This window comes from Stegodyphus dumicola, chromosome 5, assembly GCF_044657685.1.
Source record: "Stegodyphus dumicola isolate Sdum_Otavi_A_Nest chromosome 5, ASM4465768v1".
Taxonomy (NCBI): domain Eukaryota; kingdom Metazoa; phylum Arthropoda; class Arachnida; order Araneae; family Eresidae; genus Stegodyphus; species Stegodyphus dumicola.
The window spans coordinates 177,240,046-177,262,026 of record NC_140772.1 but is presented as its reverse complement, the minus strand read 5'-3'; the positions used below and the strand labels follow the sequence as shown (position 1 = coordinate 177,262,026).

Here is a 21,981-nt window from a genome sequence, read left to right as displayed (position 1 = left end):
CACTTGAGAGAAGTAGACATTGTAAGCCTCGTGTGCAAACAATTTAGTGAAATAAAAGAGGAGAAATAATATAATAATGCACTGGTAACTTACGAGATCTCTATAAGAAGGTACACCTGGTCCTCCAACAACTGGCAAAGAAATGACGACAAGCATCAGAGAGTGGATTATGAGAGCCACAACCAAGTTTTTGTGCACTCTTAGTCTTGAACATTGTAAAGACCTAATGGAAAAAAATTGTTCGTGTAAGAGGAAATTATAATTTAATTCAAAAATCCAAGATCATTGCAGCATTTTCGAGGTTCATTATATCATTATTTTATCACGTGAAAAAATAACAGCTTTTTAATTTAAAATCATGCATCTCTTGATTTATGCCGTATTGCACTAAAGTGTATTGCAAGTGTCAATTTTGGATTATTGTACCTTAAGAAGGGAAGTTGAGTACAAACTAAAAATTGTCACTAATTTCTTTCAAATGAAATTGTGCAATTTAAATGTATATAAATGAGCATGTTAACTAAAGTAAATAATGAAAGCATTTAAATTAAGAGTTCCACCTTTCTTATATCAAAATATGAAATGGCATAATTGCTACTCGTAAATTTTATCGACCAGGGAGTAATAGCTAAGTTTAGCGAACTTCATAGCCAAATAGTACATAAACCCCAAACCATAATCAAATTCAACCAGAAATGTCTTGCTTATTTGAACTATTAATTTTTCTAAATAAAAATATAAGATAAAAAATACGAAACTCAAAATTACTAATTTTAATTACCTCCCCTTGTTGGAATCTAAGCTGCGTAACTTGTAAGCTAACCCGCATTTTTTCATCTTCAGTGCCGTAAGCTGTTGTCTAATTGCAGTCCAAAGTATAAACAAAGGATTCAACTTTTATAAATACCCCTTTAAAGAAATGCGCAGTTACATTTCTACTCTCTGTTGGCCTGCTAGCGCATGTCTCATTGCTTCAGTGTATCGTGTATTGTTTTAAAATGCGGTATGCTGTATATAAAATTGTGGGGTGCTTGCCGCACTCACAGGGATGTGTAAACCATGAATATGTGTCCTAAAAATTATTCATCAAGAAATAAAATTATGTGGTTAATACTCAACTACGTGTCTATGAATTATGATAATTTTGTAGTGATGATGACTTGAAGTTTTGGAAATAGAAATATTTTAGTGTGGGTAGGAGAGAATACATCACTTATATTTTAGTCATGGCCGAGATATGATGTGTAATAAAAGGACGGAATTTGGAGACAAAAGCAGCTCGATATTCACTACATAATTTTATTTTTGATGAATAATTTCCTAGGACATATATTGTCGGTTTACATATCATTACGGATGCGACATGCCCTCACAGTTTTATATACAACTTATCACATTTCGAGCCAGTACACAATAAACCGAAGCGATCAGGCACGTGCCAGTAGGCCAAGAGAGTGGAAAAGAAACTGCAAATTTCCGCAAAAGTGTATTTATCAAAGTTGAATTCTTTGTTTAAACTTTGGACTGCGACTGGATAAGAGCTAACGGCACTGCAGATGACATAGGGATTAGTTTCCAAGTGACACAGCTTAGATTCCAAGAAGGGGACGTAGCCAAATTAAAGTTAGTAATTTTGAGTTTCTAATTTTTTATTTCAAGTCATCCTCTCCACAAATCTTTCATATTTTTTAAAGCATTTATGAGCTTTTGATTTAGAAACTCAACGATTTTAAAGCGAGCAATGGCAACACTGTACGAAAAAAAAGTTATCTCCAACGCGTGAGACTGTGTATCGGAAATTCTAAAAATATGCTATTTTAAATATTTTGTGATATTGCAGTTAAATTGAATTGTATGGCTTAAGTGCGAAGGATATGACATTTAATAAATAATGGTAACACACAAAAGGTTAAGAAAACGCGACTTTGGGCGTAATGTAAAACCTGAAAGCCTTCAGATTTATTATTATTATTATTATTATTATTATTTTCTCGATCGCTTTTCTACACTTTTTAGCTGCTAAAAAAATCTATATAGGAAATTTAAAATGTACAAGTCTAACTATTAATTCAGAAGTCAAACAACGAAAATCAGAGTTACATTTTCAAATTTTCACAGGGCTAGTTTCTATGGTTATACCGAACCACCATCCTCAGCAGCTGAACGCAAGACTTGGTTAAGATAGATGGGTTTTTTCCGCTTTTGCAGCTGAGGATGATAGTTCGGTATTTGGATAAATTTGAAAATATAACGCTGATTTTTGTTGTTTGACTACTAAATTAATACTTGTTCGGCGTGTTATTGTATCTCTAATTTCCCTACAGGGCGCACCCCCACATGATACTGGAGGCTGATTAAAACTGATATTTATGACTTAAATTTTGGAATATTTGTTATAAGCGATAATAACTCCAAATATGCTTTGCGCACTTTGTTAAATTCATTTGAAAGATTGAAGAATGCACTTTTTTCCCCCTTCGTGCAAAATTAGGAAAGGGAAAGAAAAATAGTTTTACTATAAATTAAGAATTTCCCCAAGTGAATCAATCAGTCTTGGCATTTTTAACTCTATACCTACTTATCATAACTTAAAATGTGCGTATTTAATAAATTTATAATAATATTTAGATCATCAATGTAGTTCTTAAAAGGCATTTTTACTACTTTATCTTGTGTATCCAGGTAAGCGAATGATAGTTTAATTTTTTTAAGAATGTTTTGCATATTATGAAAAAGTCTTTAATTATTAATGTTTAATTTAGAATTAGTTCTTGTATAGTCATAATTCCTTACTGAATAAAAATAATATTTACATAAAGTTAATAGTTACATACTATAATAACACTAAAATAATATAATCAAGTAGCATTTTACGTACTTACTTTCCAATTTTTGAATCGAGCTGCTCAGTTTAAAATATGATGAAATTTACAGACGGAATTTTTAATCGTCTTTTTTTCTCTTGCTTAGCTTTTTATGCATTGATTAAACACGTGTCATTATTAATTATTATTGAGCTTCCAGTCATGCATAAAACACATTTTACATTTAAGTGATTTTAAGATGCAAAAGGTATATTATTTCCTTTTTAATGTTATGATGTGCTTTTTTCTCCTACTAAATGATTAACAAAGGACTACCTTAAATCATAATAGCGAAATATCAGTAAAAGATAAATATTTAAATTTGTAAATAGCCAATGACGCATAGCCAGTGACTTTACATGTATTATATTGCGTCCAATTTTCCAAACGAAATTTAACCACTTATTTTCAGAATATTTTGCTTCAAATTTCATTTGTCTTTAAGTGCATTTTGCAACAGAGGCCTGTCGAATAGTATAAGCTGTGTTCCTCATCGGTTTCCCTTTTATTTGGGGAGTTAATAAATAGCGATAATAGCTTCAAAGTATTAAATTTGATTCAAGAGCATTAACTTTCTAACTTGAGTCTAAAACTTGAAGTCTAAAACTTGAGGAGGATGGAAAATGAATGAAAATGTTAAATTATTAGATTTACAATTTTCTTCAGAAAATTAAAGCATACAAAACAAATATGTTCAAAAATAACTTTGAACTGAATATGCGACTCCTGTTTCGAGAATTCAAAAGAAATGAAAAATAAATATTTATTTTATAATCAAAATCGATTATTATTCTGTAAAACTAATAGTAATTTATAGTCACTGAAAAAGTAGAAATTAATTGTTATTATGGTAAAAATTAATGTTTCAAAAAGTAAACTGTTGAACAGTGAGATGTTGAACTGATCAGTTATGGTTACATATAATTTTTTCAGCTCTACGTGTATTAATAATCTCAGTCAAATTTTAATATAAACTTAGAACATTTACCTCATTATTTACTAAAAGCATGTATTCAGCTCACGACTTATTAAGTAACACCGAGAATGACGTTCATGGTTAATACGAGGTTAATCAATAAACAGAGGAAAGAAGAATAACCCATATTACAATGATCAGAAAGTAACTATTCACATTGACTCATATTTCCTAAAGTTGAAATTTCATTTGTAACTAACATCGGTATTCAAAACGGAGATAACAGATTGCAAGTAATGAAAGAATGAAGAAATTACGTTATATCCTAAATGGCATCATCCCAAATTACTTATAGCAGAATTTTAACAATGTATTTGAGTTTAAACTTGTTTAAAAAAGTCAGTTATACTCTTTCGGAGGGAAATATTTTATTTCATTTTTTGGATAATTTAAAAGTTTTACATGTTCTTCATTATGCACATTTAAATTACATACTGTTGTGAATCAAAACGACTTCAAAATGCTATGATGTCGGTGATATGTGATAGTAATTTTCCACCATTCCTCAATAAACAAATTATATATTTTTAGAAAATGCTGGGTTAATTCTCTTTGGACTAAATGGAAGTCGTTTGTATTTATATTAAAGAGACACATTAAGATAAGATACTTACTTGAAATAAAAGAAAATAAAGATAGTGATGGTCAGGAAGAAAAGTGATATCAAAGAGCAAACGAGAAGAATGAGACTCACGGTCAGTGGCGCCTTGGGCACATCCTGAAATAAACAAATGGGAAAAAAGAAATGTTTTCATTATTATTAAAGAACACTTGACATAGTTTTGTGACATTACTTAAAAACACTTAAAAAGACATTTTCCATTCTTCAGTTTTATGGGTCGTTAGCCTATATTTAGCCGCACTTAATGAAAACAACCATGTGACCACAGGAAAACATTTACGTGCTTCACTTAATGAATGAAAACTGTGAACAGATTATTGACCGGTGCACAAAAAAACTTGTGAATATGTAGCACAGATTTTTTTCACAGGTATCTAAATACATTTAACACAAAAGAAAAAGTACAGCTGTATGCCGTTTATCCAAACTAACTGGAGCCAAAGTCACTTCGAACAACATGTTTTCTAAGATATTTCATTATCAGATTAATTACCATTATTAAAGCAGGAGGTGCTAATTTTTATATGCATCACTTCGGATAATCCTACTTTTTGAATGCATTTTATACAAAAATCTTAAATTTTGCATTTTATACATTTTATTTTCATTTGAATCAAAAAAGCAAGCGAATCCATATGCATATGAGATTACAAGGAAAAAAATCAATCTAAAAATTACATATTACAGAATAAATAACACCTTCATCGTTAAATACTAATAAAGTAAATAAATAAAAATGTAAAATATTGTGCACATATTTTGCGTCTCTTCACGAATTAAAGTAACATCTACTCCTTTTAACTCAATTGTTAGTTCATTGAAATCAAATCAACTAACTGTTGAATAACACTAAAATTCATTTCAGAAAGAATTCCAATTTCGGCATTTCGGCATATATATATAATAAAAAGGGGAAAAAGAGGGAAACACTAGATATAGACACTTGTAGCCTATTTATTGACTACAAAACTTCATTCTAACCGTAAGATGTTATTTTTAATACCGAGAATTGTGTTCACAAAAAAATAGATTTTGAAATGTTCCACCTAGCAAATTATAAGGTTTTAGAAATTTATTTCATTTATTTTACACAACGATGTAATAAAATATTTGCTATAAACTGTTGATGAAAGTCCAGATATTGAGGCTAGCTTGAGGTCTAGTATGCCCATTTGGTTTGGCGAGTTAGAACGATGGTTAACGGTTTATGTTGATAAAATCGGCTAAATTCTAGCATTTTATCATTCTTGTTCTAAAAGAGGGCGAAAAATTGCTTTTGCGAAATTTATCAACTTCATAACAAACAATTTTACATGTTCATATTTAAAAATTCTAAAAAAGAATATAACAATGCATATGAATGATATTTAATAATTTTAAAAAATGGGAAAAATTGTAAATCACACAACATATATCATTGCAAGCAATTTCAAACGCCAATTAGTCCGTAAACTCTTTTGCTTTATAAGTACGGAAGGTAAATGTGAGATTAATAAATGATTACAAAATGAAAAATCTATCTTTCAGAAATTAAGAAAAAATAAAAGGGAAAAAGCGGCAGAAAACTTCCATAGTATACCTAACTTCTTAGCAAATAATATTTTCTAGCAAGAATACATAGATAAGTAAAATCTATATCAGAAAATCCTTCATGGAACAAAGAAATAATGTGACGTATAATGGCATTATATCCTCGAAACAGCATGTTTCTAAGACAAATCACCTGATGCTTAAAAGCTTGGAAACCTCTACTTGAAATCCTAAAACAGTGCGACACTAAGTAGAAGGTGTAGTTAAAAAGCAGAGGTAAAAGTAAAGAGAAGTTAAGTAAAAGATGCAGAGTAGATATATTCTAGAAAATTTCCCAGTTAATACTTTTTTTATCATTCTAGGTATGACAGAGGTATAAAGTTTGTTTCATAATTTATAAAAATTTACACAATTTTTATTATACTAGATGCATATTTAGAAGTTGACGTTTTAAATTAATAGACACGAAACCATTACAAAAATACAGTAAATTTCGAAAAATTTCTAAAAATTAGAATTTTCCTTTAACAACTCCTTGTTTTTCATTTAAAATAGTTTTTTTTTCCTCACTATCTGACGATGCAAGCAACGAGACTTTATTAGGCTTGTTCATATAGCGAAGACATGGATGAAATATCGATAAAAAATTATTTAATCATCAAACAAAAAAGAATATCAAACGACTCAGATTTCATTGGTCGCCCAAAGGAGTTTGTTAAAGTTCTTTATGTCTATTTTCCTGCCTTTTTTATTATTAAGGATTATTTTCTTCGCACATACGCCATGTACAACTCAACAGCAAAATTATAAAAAATTTAAAAGTAAGTATGTGTTTAAATTCCCGATGATGTGATGTGCCCCGATGGTGCTACATATTTGTTTTAATTTTTTACAGTCTTTGTTCAGTTTATAATACTAATGTACGATTTTCGTAGTAAGATGACTTCAAATTTTTTTTTCTTAATACTAACGTTTTATGTGTTAATTTTATTAATTAAATACATGTTTTTCGCAGTTACGTGACATAAAATTCAGAACAGCAAAATCTCAAAATATCTAAAAACAGCATATCTTTAAAATTTCCGATATACAGTCTCGCACGCTGTATATAATAATGTTTTAAACCGTACAGTTTTCCACTGCTCGCTTTCAAATCGTTGAGTTTGTTAAATGTTCTTTAATGTTTTGCAAAATATGAAATATAAAGTTCGAAATTCAAAATTCGGGCTTCCAAGTCCACAAGTGGAGGACTACGTTATTCAAAATTTGACGACCCTAGATACCATCATTTTTCACAGTGCGAGAAACATGCATACATTCATTTCATACATTTAGATTTTACATTATTTAATTTCTTTAAGAGTAATACAAGTCGATAGTATTTCCGGGCAACAATTTGAAAAGTAATTCGGAACAGATTGCAAAATGGATTCAAAATAGACTTTTTGGTGACGTCCATAACACGTAATTAGACGTAGAACGTTGAAATTTTATAGATGGGACACAGTTTGTACTTAGTTTGCACGTTTGAAATCGGTCAATACCATAATATATATATATACATACCCAACCCCCTTACCCGGCCTTGTTTTCCCAAACATTGGTAGTAGGCGTAAACTTCCTATAACAGAAGTGTTTTAAGTGATGAAAATATTCATGTTTTATACAAATAATGAAATTTAACTTTTAGTACGGTCTTCCGATTTTCTATATTTATATATGGGAAAGTTTTGTACTTATTATGAAAAAATAAAATACAAGAATTTTGAGACTACTCTACGGGAGAAATTAAGCGGGATATTTATTTACAAACTTTGCAAATTTCGGTGTCATATTCAACTTGTCTCGAGGAATCGGTTAATTAAGTTAAAATAATTCCAAGAAATAAGTTTAAATGGAGTTCACCAAAATATACGTATAACGTAATAAGAAGTAGCCATGTGATGTCCACATTAGATTTTTTTCTTTTTATAATTCATTAAAAACTCTGAGGTGTGTGTTTCAGATTTAGGGAAATGAGTTAGCATAACAATATTTTAGCAAACATAATCCAACAGTGAACACAGATATTGAAAAGTCATGCCCTGAACAGAGATTTTAAACTGTACTTTTTCATTATAAAGTATGCTTCTATATCTCAGGAATGAGAAGTTACAGTATTAAATGATATTATATCATCAAACCATCATTAAAATAATTTGCAAGATTTTTTCAACGATATGTTGATATCATCCTGCGGCCGGTTGCATTATCGTTCATGTCATGTCATCCTGAGGCCATTTTCCAACAAGATAATGCCAGGCCACATACTGTTCGCATATCTCTGGACTGTCTCCGTGCGGTTGATACTTTTCATTGGCCAGGAAGCTCACCAGAACTTTCACCCATCGAGCATGTCTGCGACATGGTAGGCCGCCAGATTCGGGCACCACAAAATATCGCAGATTTGGAGCGACAACTGATGAATGCCTGGCAGAATGTGTCGCAGGATGACATTAGGAACCTCTACCACTCCTTGCCTCGACGAATTCCAGCATGCTTTGACGCCAGGGGCGGTTCGTCCAACTAATTTAAACACTCAATAGATGATTGTGAGCCGTGAACAGGTACTATGACCTTGATATTTTAATCATTTTATTATCTGTGTATGAGCTATACACATATTCAATTTCATCAAAAACAAGCACTTCCTTCACGGTGCTTTGATTTTTTTTTTTTTTTCCAAAAGAGTGTATTTCTCTTTATTTATTCTCTATGGTGATTTAATGATGATCTGATTAATGATTTTATGGTGATCAACAATGATTATATAAGATCACTAGACATCTGTAAGAACTATATAACACGATCCATAGGATATTCATTATGAAGAAAATAATTTAACCTCTACCTAGTTGGGATTCGAACTCTCGTGAACTTATGCATGCCTGCATGTTAGGTTTTTGTAATTTTTACCGTGAAAAACGTGAGCATGAATCAGTTTCTCTCGAAAAGTTCTTAACGAAGTCATTCCTTCTCTTAGGCAGATAGTCCTCTTAGCTTTGTCATATTCAAATAACCTAACCCTTATTTAACGACGTCACCTTTTTCACAGAGCCAGTTCCTATGACCTTCTAGTTTCCACGCAGGCTGAATATTGTGCTATGCAAAGCTTATATTTATTAAGAAGGCTTGAGGAAATCAATATTTTCTTCAACAAAAGTACATTTAATTGCACGGTAATTAAAATAATTACTTTTTTCATATATTGTGTATTATTATATCATATTGATTTTCCAGAAGATGGTTTATCTATCTTATTCTTTTTCCATTCAGTTTTTTAAGCATTTATGTTTAATCACAGTTTAACTGAAATAAACCTTCCATTAAAGAAAAATAATTTATTATACGAACGACTACACTTTATACGGTACTGAAATTTCAAAGGTTATTTTTTAGTGATGCAAATATTAAAAAAAATGCGGCCGTGAACCTCATAAAATCGTACTTGAATTATATCGCAGCTGCTGGAAGCAGATTGTTCCTCGAAAGAAATGTAGTAAATATAAAAATATCTGGGAACCGAAAGCCTTCAAAATCAAATTACGAATTAACCATGAAGTTTTATCTACCCAAAATTTCAGAAAAAAGAAATCGCAGACAATAAAGGCAACACACTATTAATAACAATAAAAGCAGTATATTATATCAACTTTAACTTTTTCCAGGTTTTCGCAGTGAAACTTAGGCATTTATTTTATTATACGCTTTCTTAAAATCATTCTGTTTTATGGCAGTAATAACAATTCTTTATTACATCCCATTTACTTCTAATGTGCTTCGTACCATTTGTCAAAAGATCAATTTTTCACTAATGATTGTTATAATTTGTCGAACACAATGCCATCTATGAATTACATGTCCTTCAAAAATTGCAGTTTAATTTATAGCTCTACTGAGAAGGTATAAGTGCAACCACTTAATATACGTACATACTTCTCTGATAGTTTAAGTATCCGGTTTTTTCTTTCGTGAGTATTACATGCAAAACAAAATCTTTTCAATTAAGAATGAAATATTAAGCTTTAAATTAGTACAGTCTATAATACCAATTTAGCATGAATATGTTACACAAGAAATAAACAACAATTTGATCCACTTGAGCGCTTAAGCTTTAGTTCAAAATAGTATTGAAAGAACAGGATTCTGATATATAATACGGTTCTACAGATATTCTTACCAAAGTTGATGTGGAAGATCATTCATTTTGCGCGTAGTCGTCAGAGAAGGCACTTACGTGCCAAAATTTCTTGCAGTATTATGAAAAAGTAAAGGAGCATTTTAATTTCATTACCGTTCTCATAGAACTAATACGTGACAATAAAAGTCTTATAGAATGAAGAATTATCCTACTGGATCTCATCATGGTATACAATACGTATTAGAGGAAAAGGGCAATGATGCACAAATAACGCACAGCATTTAATATCCTGTAAGCATTAAAACCGGTATCAGATCTACAAGCTACATTCAACATCTCATTGAAAGAAATATTTCTCAGAAATTTTATTTTCGGGATAGCCGCCGAGATGGGAAAGTGGTTAGTGACGCTGTCGTAACAAAGGGCCCAAGCTTGAATCGCGGAGAAGGTATGGATGTAAATTTTCTGTCTCTTCATAGGCGCTTCCGGGGGGGGTTGACTCAGGCGAACGCCTGGATAGTAATGGTTAGGATCTGCGCCTAGGCAGTCTCAACCACGGGGTATATAATTTGGCTTCACTGGACTAGAATCGAGTATTGTACTCAGTTTGTTCAGGCTTGGCAGGTACCGTACTGGTACTGTTGTGTCTGTTCCTTCGGCTGGGGTGGAACTAGATAGGAGATCGTCGGCCGAGTTCGCGGGGATTTGACCCCATTCAGTTCTCGTGGCAAGGGCTGACAGAGTGGACAGAGCTACCACAATAATATAGTTTTGCCGATGCCGTGGTGCCCGGAGGCAAGGTGACAGAGTTTCAACATAGCAACGTTTTAGTTCTGCCCAATGCTTTGTAAAAGCCAGACGGAGGTTGCACCCGCGAAGATGAGGTCTCACGGACTATGGATATCAGAACTCTGTATGGGTCCTCTAGAATATGGACCTGGGTCGGAGGTCTATGGTCTGGTGTGTCTGTCTCTTCATAGAATTCAACAGTCGTCCACATATTAGGTGCCTCTATAACAAAGCGACCACCGCTTCCATCCGTAGCAGTGGCCAACTCCTGTAATGGATGTAGCCCCTATTTGAAATAAAAGTTATCTTCGGAATATCTAATTGGTTGACTTATGCCAAAACCAGTTCTTTAAAAAAATCGCAGGAGAGACAATGTTTCAAACGAAACATTTTTAGTTCAAATTCAGAACGTCTCGCGTGGCTAGGCGAGATACAACGTTCAACAAGGCATGTTTCAGTTAGGACCCGTCCAGTGGTAGGCGACGGACAAGCTCTTCCTCGGAAAAGCTTCTTTTAGCCTCATGCGTCGTTAGATGTGATAACTCCATAAGGAACCAGAGGCCAGAGAAGAAACCTTGTCCAGCAATTTTTACAGTGGATCGCGAGGTTGGAGAAATGTATACATATAATTAACCCAGAGAAATTTAACCCGCGAGCACACGCACCGATCCGACGAACACGAGAACACGCGCCGGGTATGTTATACCCGAATAAAAAAATTGTAATTAAAAATTTGTCAAAAAAATTAATCGTTTTTTAAAAGAAATTAAATGTAAAACCAAATTACTACTTCATTTTAGACAAAATAGGAAACAATAAGGAGAGGAAAAATTATTTACTTACTTCTTGAACATTGTTTACAAAATGAGGTCATATGTTCTATACATATACTTTTGCTACAATTTTCACAAATGAATCTAGTCTTTCTATCTTTTTTCTTGGAGCACTCTGTACACCTCTTGTAAGTCATTTTAGGTTTTTTGGGGGACAGTTCATTGTTAACATGTTCATCGGTGAGCAGTGTTTGTCCAGAATCAGGAACCACAGATGCTCGCCGTCGTTCATTTTGAAAATTTTCTATTAGCTGCATTCCTAAGGCTTTGAGAAAAGTACTCATCCGGTTTACGAGTAAAATTTTCTCGTATGGAATCAATATAAATATTTGTATTGTCAACTACATGTTTTAACATATCTTCATCGATAAGCAATGACAAGGAATCTAAAGGTGTTGAGAAGTCTTTAGAATACTTTGTATTTCCAGGGAGTTTAGTTATAATATTTTTGGCGCCAATTCTAACATTAGTCCGGAATTTATTTTTGTTCCATTTTTTCCAACATAAAAACTCATTGCTACATTGTAGAGTTTCATTTTCTGTTTCTGTATCTGAATCACTACTCTTTATGGGTGTGATTACTATTATATTCTTCGTCATCAACATCTTCCTCTTCTTCACTAAATGAATCCTCATCAGAAGAAACTGTTTCAAGGAGATTTCTCAATCTTTTCATCTCTTCATCGTAAGGAATATACGGCGCCATGCTCACAACTCAAGAAAAACCTATACTAAAAGCTTGAAAACTTGAAAACGAGAAGTGCGAAATGATTCACTGAGAAACTCGAGTACATGCACGGGTATGATATGCCCGAACAATGCTGTTCCTAAAAAACCGTTGCACTTGCCACCTCAGGAATTTCCCCCATTTAAGTATGTGACCTTGAACTCAGCTACACCAAGTTTCGACCTTTTATGAAATAATGGGCGAGAAATATACAAAAAGAAAAATGCACATGGGTATGACATACCCGCCGCGTGTGCTCGCGGGTTAAGGAAGTAAATGAGGTGGTAAATGAAGGTAGGATAAAACATTATGAAGTTATCCTTGTTTGTGATGTTATCCTTGTTCCATCTTGTTGTGATAATCTTGAATTAAGACTGGTTATTTCAGCTGTTTTGAAATTAGAAATACACAGCGAAAGACATGATAGCCCGATTTCGGTACCCATAGGTGCGCAAAAAATAATTCAGAAAGTTTATAATAAATTACAGCGTGAGTATGTCCAGAACTGTGTTACGTGTCAGAAGTGTATAAGTACTTAAAATTTCCGCCGACCAGTTAATAAATCACGTCTTTTGTTAGCAATCAAGTATTATTTTTCAAATGGTGTGATTTAATAACACTACGTCGTAGGTAGGCTAATACAGTTTTAAAAAGATGAATTTATTTTTCGAGTACCAATTTTAGATAATTTATGCCAATTAGCCAGTGATGTGTTTCAGAAGCTGTGACCAGCTTTAGTCAAATATCGCTAAGCGCGTGAAAAATAATGATAAATATATATAATCGATTTTTTATATTCATGAACGAGAGACAAAAATTTAACAAAGAGATGTTTAGAAGCTAATTTATGAGACACTAAAATCTTTGGAAAATAAAAGAATAAGGCGAAATCTATATTACGATAAAAGGCATAGATAGGCTTTTCTAAAAATTGGAGATAATGAGTTAAAAATAAAATATACACTTTCGTTGGCAAAGATCAAGAAACAAGTAAATCTGACCTTACGTTCGAAGGTCCGTATGTAATCGTGAATACAAGGAAAATATAGCGTAATTGCCGAAAAAAATGGCTTAGGCAATTTCCACAAATGTTGACCAGTTGATGGCATTCTGTGATAGAAGTGATATCATTCTTTTGAAGGAAAGGGGTGTACATGCAGAAGGAACGCCTGAAAGGTAAGGCCTCAGGTTATAAGGTATTTTCCCCCCACATTCTTAGCGTGCCTTCGTGGTATAGCGGTCTGCATGCTGGGCGCGTATTCCAGAGATTCGTGTTTCGATTCTCGGAGAAGGCGTTGCACATTTTTCATCTTTCCTGCATCCAAAATACCTAATGTCTCTGCAAGGTTTGAAGGAATGTTCAGAAATTTGAGGAAGAGAAGTCATCCTTAGCGTACTCACTAGATCAACATACGAGCCCAGTGTACTTTGTGGATAACCAGACCATAGGTGAAGCGTAATCAGGCCGATAAGGAGGTGGAGGAGCCTAGGCCGAAAATAATTTGCTTACCATCGCGAGATCATCGTATTAAAATACGCAGATCTCCATTATCGAAGACTGTGTATTCTCTGGAGTGCGTAGACACCGACAGATCAGCTTTCACTGCTGATGATCCCGTCAAGAGCTATTTGAAGACCAATATAATTCCGAAATGGTGCCGGAGGAGAATGCGTGAGTGCAACGGAAATGGAAGAAAAAGGATAAGCTAAATCAGTTCTAAATATCTGATTAACTGTAAACGTATAAGGTTATAAATGGCCTTTGATTCTGAAACTACGTATGGAAGTTGCCAGGAGGAAGCAAAACTTTCCATGGTAATTCAGCGCAGGAGAGAAAGCCGAAGCTCTCATACACAGCTATACGTAACTTTTCTAATTTGAATTTTTTACGCTGCAGTGCAGACAGTATCATACCATGTTAGAGACATGGAATAAGATTATTCATCAATTTCATTTAAAAAATCGCATTTCGTCATAAATATGTTTTCTGTTTTTCTAAATAACTCTACGTTCGCTTATTGGAAAAGCATTTTCACATTGCATGAAGTAAGACCTACCACCTGCATTAAAGCTGTATTTCTTTTCCCGCAAATTGCTCATTAAATATATAATTGCATTTACTTTTTTTTCTATTGTTGCCTCTCTCTTAAAGCTTATTTTTTATTTATAATTGTCTTTTAATTACTATAATAATAGTGAATTCATGAAATAGAAGAAAATTCAATTTTTGTTTGAAGCCTTACCTCCGTAGGATAGTAGTTCAAGCATTCATTATAATTGGTCCAATTTCCCCATAACCAGTCTCCAGTTCCATTGCAGATTCTGAAAGCTTTTGCCTCTAGAGAATAAGAAAAATTGCAAATTAATGTCCCTACACAAGTTATTTCAAATTATGCATTATATTCCTTAGACAGATAATTTTTTAAAACTTAAGTTAATCTAATTTTACAAAACGAATAAATTAACTCACTGCTCCATGCTACTTGTCACATTTCACTTTGAATTCAAAAATTAGGGAATTAATTCAAAAAATTAGGAACAAATGAAATAAAAAAAGGCTACTGAAAAAAGGCTAAACTGAAACAAAATTCCTCATACATTAAGTAATGATTAATAAATAACAGTTGATAAGTCCTTGGTTTTTGTCAAAAAGCAGCGAAATAATTATCAACGCAGCGATGTTTCTGAATTATGCCTGAGTGCATTGCAAAGATATAGTCAAAGAAACTCTTTACTAAATTTAAATTCAAAATAATTGAGAATATAATGATGCAAAACTTAATGCATTTCAGAATCATAAAATATATTAAAAGGCCATTATCAAGATATAATTTCTTCCGTTGTCGCAATTCGAATGAAAGTGTGTATGTAATTAACAATAATAAAAATAAATGAAAATTTAAAAAGAACAATACTTTTTAAAAAGTTCGATTTTTCTTTAGAATTATAACTTAGAATTTTTAAGTGGTAGAAAAAACAAGTTACTAAGAATGAAACAATTCTAAAAGCAAAATTAAGGAGAAAGCAAAATTTCCTAGGATTTGCAAATATAGAAACCTAAAAATGTTTAAAATGAAATGCAATATAATTTTTAAATTAAAGAAAGAAAATAGCCAATACGAAAAACCAAAATAGGAGAACGACATATTACATTAAATTTCGAAGTGCAAAATAAGCAATATTACTAATCGCAAAGGGGTACAGCCTCTATTATTAATTCTACATGGAAAGAAAACTAAAAAAAAAAAAAATACCCTAAAAAGGGTACTTACTGTTTTTAACGTTTCTAAAGTTAGAGGGGCTCGGTACCTTTGAATGATTTTTTTATTTAAGAACTTTTGTCTACTTTTTATGAGTATTATTAAATGTTTTTATAAGAGAAAATGGTTTTAAGCTGAAAAATGGTTTTAAGCTGAAAAATGGTTTTTGTTTGTAATTTTTTAATTAATTTTTTATGAAAAATTTAACAATTAAAATGTCTTTCTTCTCATACAATTTTCAATGTTTTCCCCCATTTTTTAAAAATTTTAGTTATTAAAGTCTTTTTAATAACTTTAAGGATTGATTTTGCAATTAATGTATTTTGCAATTAATGTATTTGTTTCTGACAAAAACATTAAAGCTCCTCTTTGTGTAAAATCTTCGAAAAGACATTAAAGCTCCTCTCTACACAATTTTACTTCCAGTATATTTTTCTTTTCAGTATTTTACAAAACCCATCTTTATTTCTTTAAGTATATAACTTTAAACAAACAGTAAAAGTATTAAATAATTCAGTCCACATCAGTATAATTTTTTGGACATATAGTAAAAGGATTTATCGAAAAAACGCCAACTGAGAAAACGCAGTTTAGAAACTGTACAAATAGTCATTAAATCATTTCAAATTTAAGAATTTTATTACAGAATTACAGTACATATATATATATATATATATATATATATAATAAAACCTAGCATTATGAATTGATTAATATGAACATAAACTACACGCTTTTATTTAAATCTTTATCTGGATAGAAATATTGCAAAGAAAGTCATAAAATGAAATAGAATTTTTTTACCTGTTTGTATTTTTTAAAACACGTTGAAAATAGTTTCAATACATGAATTAATTATAATATAGTTTCTAAAATACTTAAAATCAATATTAATATTATTAATTTGTCGTTTTATTCATTTTTTTTTTCAAAAAGCAAAATTTCAAATTTGAGCGGGTTTAAAACATTTTATTTAAAACCTCTCAGTAACCTATGTGATTTCTTCTCTTCTTTTAGCACTTTGGTCTTGAATATAAATTGCATTATAAATTAATTTAGGTGTATTTTAATTAATTAAAGAGTTTAAAGTTTCTTCCAGCATGATTTTCAATAATATTGCAGTCAAGAACTTAATCACTTTCATTACGCCACTTTTTTCTGTTCGTGTCTTATCATAAATGTGTCTTCAGTTTTTCATGAAGCATATCAAAATTGACTGAAAATACACATAAAATATTTGATGAGCTATACATATATGTATATATAAACCTGCCAGTTTAAAAGAGAAAAAAATTCCCAACTTCATTTAGTATTTAAATAAATCAGAACTGAAAAATCGGTAATTTCATTGATTTGGGGTCCTCTTAAATCCCTTAAATCAAGTTCCCTTAAATCGTCGGTAAGAAGAGAAACTCTGCTGACGCCGAAATCAATTGCGAAGTCCTTAAATAAATCTATGGCAACAGTAAGTAAAGTAATGAACCAAGATAAACAACTTAAAAACCTAAAGCACATAATGTTCACCAGCTTTTGCGGAGTGTGGCTCAACGCAGAACAATTTGTAGAATAAAAAGTATTTAGCTGGAAATAAACGGAAGTATTTTGTGACCCTTGAGAAAGCATGGATTTACTAAATGACTACAACACGAAATAATCTATTATCGAAGCCGAGGAGGAAAAAAAATGTACGAATTTGGTTCCGTCAATGTGAAGAATATTTAATTAAAGATATGCAATCTTTGCAGGATTCCCTTACAATGGAAAATTTAAAAAAAAAAAGAATAATGGGAAAGAAAATTTAAAACCAACTCAGCATACTATCAAAAGAAAGTTTTACGTCCGATATTTACAGAAGAAATTCCAGCTTTTTCATCTCATGACATTCAAAGAGTGAAACTTCATCGAGGAAAGTACACATGTTTTTTCCAGAAGAGTACACTTGTCAAGTAAAGTACATTTGCTATCTTTCATTGCAGGAGTTATTTCCAGAAAAATCATCTTTTTCGTCCATCCAAAGCATGGAGGTAGGCTTTTCCTTTACGTAATGCTGTTGCAATGCAAAAAGCTCTCAGCCAATGAGGCTAAGGAAGCATTTTATATTTAGTGCTTTGCTGATGCATAGCTACCTTCTTCCTGCTTCGCTTGAAGCTAGGCACGCATACCTTGCTGTTTTATTTCATTAATTGTCTGAATATTCATTGCTAAGGAATACAGAATTGTGGTTTCATTGCTAAGGAATACAGAATTGTGGTTTCATTGCTAAGGAATCCAGAATTGTGCTATGGATATTGCTCTCATAGAGATGATCTGTAATTGAGAAGACTAAATATAAATAATCTGTGTCCTTTTATCTCCAGCCACGTCTGCTAATTTTTTTTCTGCGTTATATTGCATTAATCAGTCGACGAGGGTTTCTCAAATGCGAAATGGGAAATTTATGTCTCAATGGAAAACCTATTCAGCCTGCTCTACAAATCATCGCTTGTATGACAAATTAAAGGCAATGTATGTATAAGAAGTAAAACCAAATTCTACCATTGTTCTACTGCGATGTTTTTAATAGTGTATCATTTAACCCAGGGTTTCTTAAACTGTGGGTCGCGACCCCCAACGGGTTCGCGGGACCTGCAATAGGGGGTCGCCAAAAGTTTAGCAGTTTTGATATTTCTTATTATAATAATTTTACAATTACCAAATATTTTTACACAATATATCTAAAAACCGATAAAGATAAGACAATACAGACAAAGAAAAAAACGAAAATGTGACGACGCATTCGTTTTAAAATAGAAACGTTCATTTGCCTTGCTTTGCACGTGACGCTGTTATTTCGTCTGTTACTTATTTAAAATTTTCACATTGTTCTGTCTTAAAATTAGAAATTAAAGTTAATGACCTAAAACTACAATAGTATATTACAGTAAAAGCTTAAAAATTGACAGTTTTACTCACGCGTGTGTCGAATTTGCGCAATACTTATAAGGTCCCACAAAAGTTTTGAAAATATTATGGGGTCCTGGGGGTCGCGAAAAAATATCAGTGATAATAAGGGGGTCGCGACTGAAAAAAGTTTAAGAAACTCCGATTTAACCTATCAGTTCATACAAAAAAATAATCACGCTTATTGTTTATAAAGTGAATCATCAAACTGGGTTTCGGCGTCAAGAATAAAGTGATTTAACGATGTCTTCAAAAATTCTTTAAAAAAAATTCTTTAAAAATCACCGAACTGCCTGCTTACTCTTCGTTTCCTGCGGATGTTATATAAATAAATTAGTCAAGATCTTTTCAATGGTACAGGATTGAAAATTATGCTTAATGTGCTTTAAATAATTATTTTCACTTCTGTTTTTCTACAATTGAATTTACATTAAAAACTGATATTTTATCTAAAAAATTGGATTTTAAAAATGTAGTATTACTATATGAAAGAGTATTAGAAATTTTATTTGTAATAATTTGATTTAGCAAAGAAAGTAAAGAATTTTAACATTTTTAAATTATGTTTAAGGAATGTTTTTAAGTCAAATAATTATATTTCTGAATTTAGAATGAAAATTTTGAATTATTACTAAGAATTTTTGTAATTATTTTGAGAATGATCTGAACATGAAAAAGAAAAGAAACTATTTTGATAAGGAGGTATAGAATATAGTAAATAATGTTAAAATTGATGCATAATTGTGAGAAAGCTAGAAAAAGCTAGAAACTAGCTAAGATAAACTTTGAAGGCTTCTTACCTTATGAAAAATATTAAATTTTTCATGTATACTTATTATTTGTACTTTATATATAATGGAGTGAGGTTTTACTTTTTTAATATAATGGAATGTTTAACGCTCTTCAAAAAGGTCAGTAGTCTTTATCAATGAAAAGATTTCCTTTATAAATAATTGCCAAGCATCCCTTCAACCATTTGTGAATTAATACATCAGTTAGTTAATGTTGATTTTTCCAAGAAATTATATGTTTATATTTAAGTAAGCTGTGGCATCTTCCAGTTTTGTGTAAAATAAGAAAATTAGAAATGTAATAATAATAATAAAATCCACAATTTCAGGTGCATTTTACCATCATTTATATTTATGCTTTTATTTCAATTCTATTATACGGAAGAATTTTATGGTCATACTTCATAATTAATAAATTTGATCTATTTATACAATGCTAAAAGCCAGTCACCTTGTATAAGGAACGGAGGATTTTATGTGCTGTTGCATTTAAACTTCTCACATCCAACAGCAAGCAGTTACGCTAATTAGCTCGTGAAGACTTGCCTCTCTTTTTTTTTTATCAAAGTAATTTGTTATTGCATTGCGTTTTGTTACGCTACTATGCTTAGTAATGTTTAAAATACATTTTACATTGTTAAATTTATTGATATAAAAAGAAACATTTTGTTTGTATACCGTATACAATAGTTTCTACAAAAGACTTTTAAGAGAAGCATTAGAAAAATTAAATTAATGATATTCAAGCAAAGATTTCAAAAATTGTGAACTTTTGCAACTATTTCTTGCAAAATTTATGTCAGTCTTTATAATACTACGATTAAGAAACTCCAGAGAAAATACTACGATTGCCTTATTTATTAGATGAATAAGTAGGCATTCCGGGCTTTTTCCCTGAACCAAATCTCCCGTAATCCTCCTCTCAGCATCTCATTTATTTGGCGTCAATCGCGTAACCGTTTTCCTTTTAGATTCCTGCATGCTGTAGAAATATAACATAGTATTACTAACATAACATATATTTTAAATTTATTTTATACAATGCTAGTTGTGATAAAACATGCGAAGTAACCACATATTAATATCTGATGGTGTTTTTCAAACCAGAATTGGATTGAGTTAGAGTTACGAACAAAAACTTTCATCAAAAGGCAAACATGCAGCTAATTAATTTCCCTCGTAATCGAACCAAGGGTGTTTATTGTAATTTTATTTAACATAATTTTGTTAAACTATTTAATAATTAAACGTAACTTTATTTATTGCATCATGTATAAGGTATTATATAGATATATGTGTGTAATGAATTGATTGACTATGAATTCTAACCGTTAAAAGCATTCCTCAATTTAAAATTCTTCGCTTGAAAATCATATCGTAGCAGAAATTACGCTGAATATGAATTCCATATGAGAAAGTATCATTTTTAATAAAACTTTGGTGTCAGCTGTTGCATTTCGACCGAAAATATTATGAACGTTACTCGAGTAAAGAAAAATGTTCACTTCCTGAGGGAAGACTGTTTCCAATATTCTATAGCACTATTTATTTGGAAACTGTCCCTTCCTTAAGAAATGTGTAATTTCCTGATGGAGCTTTAATTTCTCATTTAAATTCGTGTGTGCTGTTTTCAATAAATTTCGTTAGAACGTAACAAAGACCACAAAAGCTTTGTTCTCTTCCGCCCAATGGTTAAAATAGGCCTTCTCTCTCAATACGAGGGCAAATGTTTGCATCATTTCTTGATTCTTGATATTTCAATAAAGTCAGAAGCCATCTGATAACTTGAAAGGCATGTTGGAAATGTATGACGTTGCAGAACAGATGCACTGACATGTTAATAGATTTCGTTTCAAATTATGGCGGAAATTATTACATTCCAGTTATAAAATAAAATATATATACTTCGTACACAGTAAAGCGATAAATGGCTCTAATTTGAACAATAAAGAGATAAATGGCTGTAATTTGATGCAAAGTCGCGTGTCTCATTTTCACAGGTCTACCGATTGTCACATTGTTTTCTGTTTAGAAATAAGTTTAAGATTATACAGCTTAATATACAAGAATGAAACATAGTATTCACAAGCATAACATAATAAAAAAATTAAACCAAAATTTTGGAAATGATAGATATAGTCTTAGTAAACTTTTCAACGCATAATTTGTATTTCTTATTTGTTACCTTGCTTTGTACCCGACACCGATAGGAAAATACATGGAAACGGCCATGTAGCCCATCTTTCTCTAGAGATTCGAACTCAGGGCGAAAATATTAATATTTAGGGATTTGATCCATTGCGCTATTAAGGGAGGGATGATAGCTATTTATACCAAGTATGCAAACATTTCCTACTTCTGTTTTTCAGTTTTCTGTAAATAGTCCACCATAAAGTTTTGTAAAAGTGTATTGTAAAGCATTTTTACAATACACTTTTACAAAATGTTACATAGCATTAAGTGCTACAT

At 31.5% G+C, this 21,981-nt stretch overlaps 1 protein-coding gene across 2 annotated transcripts in view; it reads right to left on the bottom strand.

Annotated features, from left to right (window-relative positions):
• LOC118188083 (corticotropin-releasing hormone receptor 1-like) overlaps nt 1–21,981 on the bottom strand; it is a 568,128-nt gene that overhangs the window by 110,511 nt on the left and 435,636 nt on the right. For both annotated transcript variants that reach the window (XM_085817427.1, XM_085817428.1), the window contains 3 exons: nt 14,765–14,859; nt 4,455–4,558; nt 94–223 (listed from right to left, as the gene is read on the bottom strand). In XM_085817427.1, the coding sequence (XP_085673553.1) occupies nt 94–223; nt 4,455–4,558; nt 14,765–14,859 (329 nt within the window). The remainder of the gene's footprint in view (nt 1–93; nt 224–4,454; nt 4,559–14,764; nt 14,860–21,981) is intronic.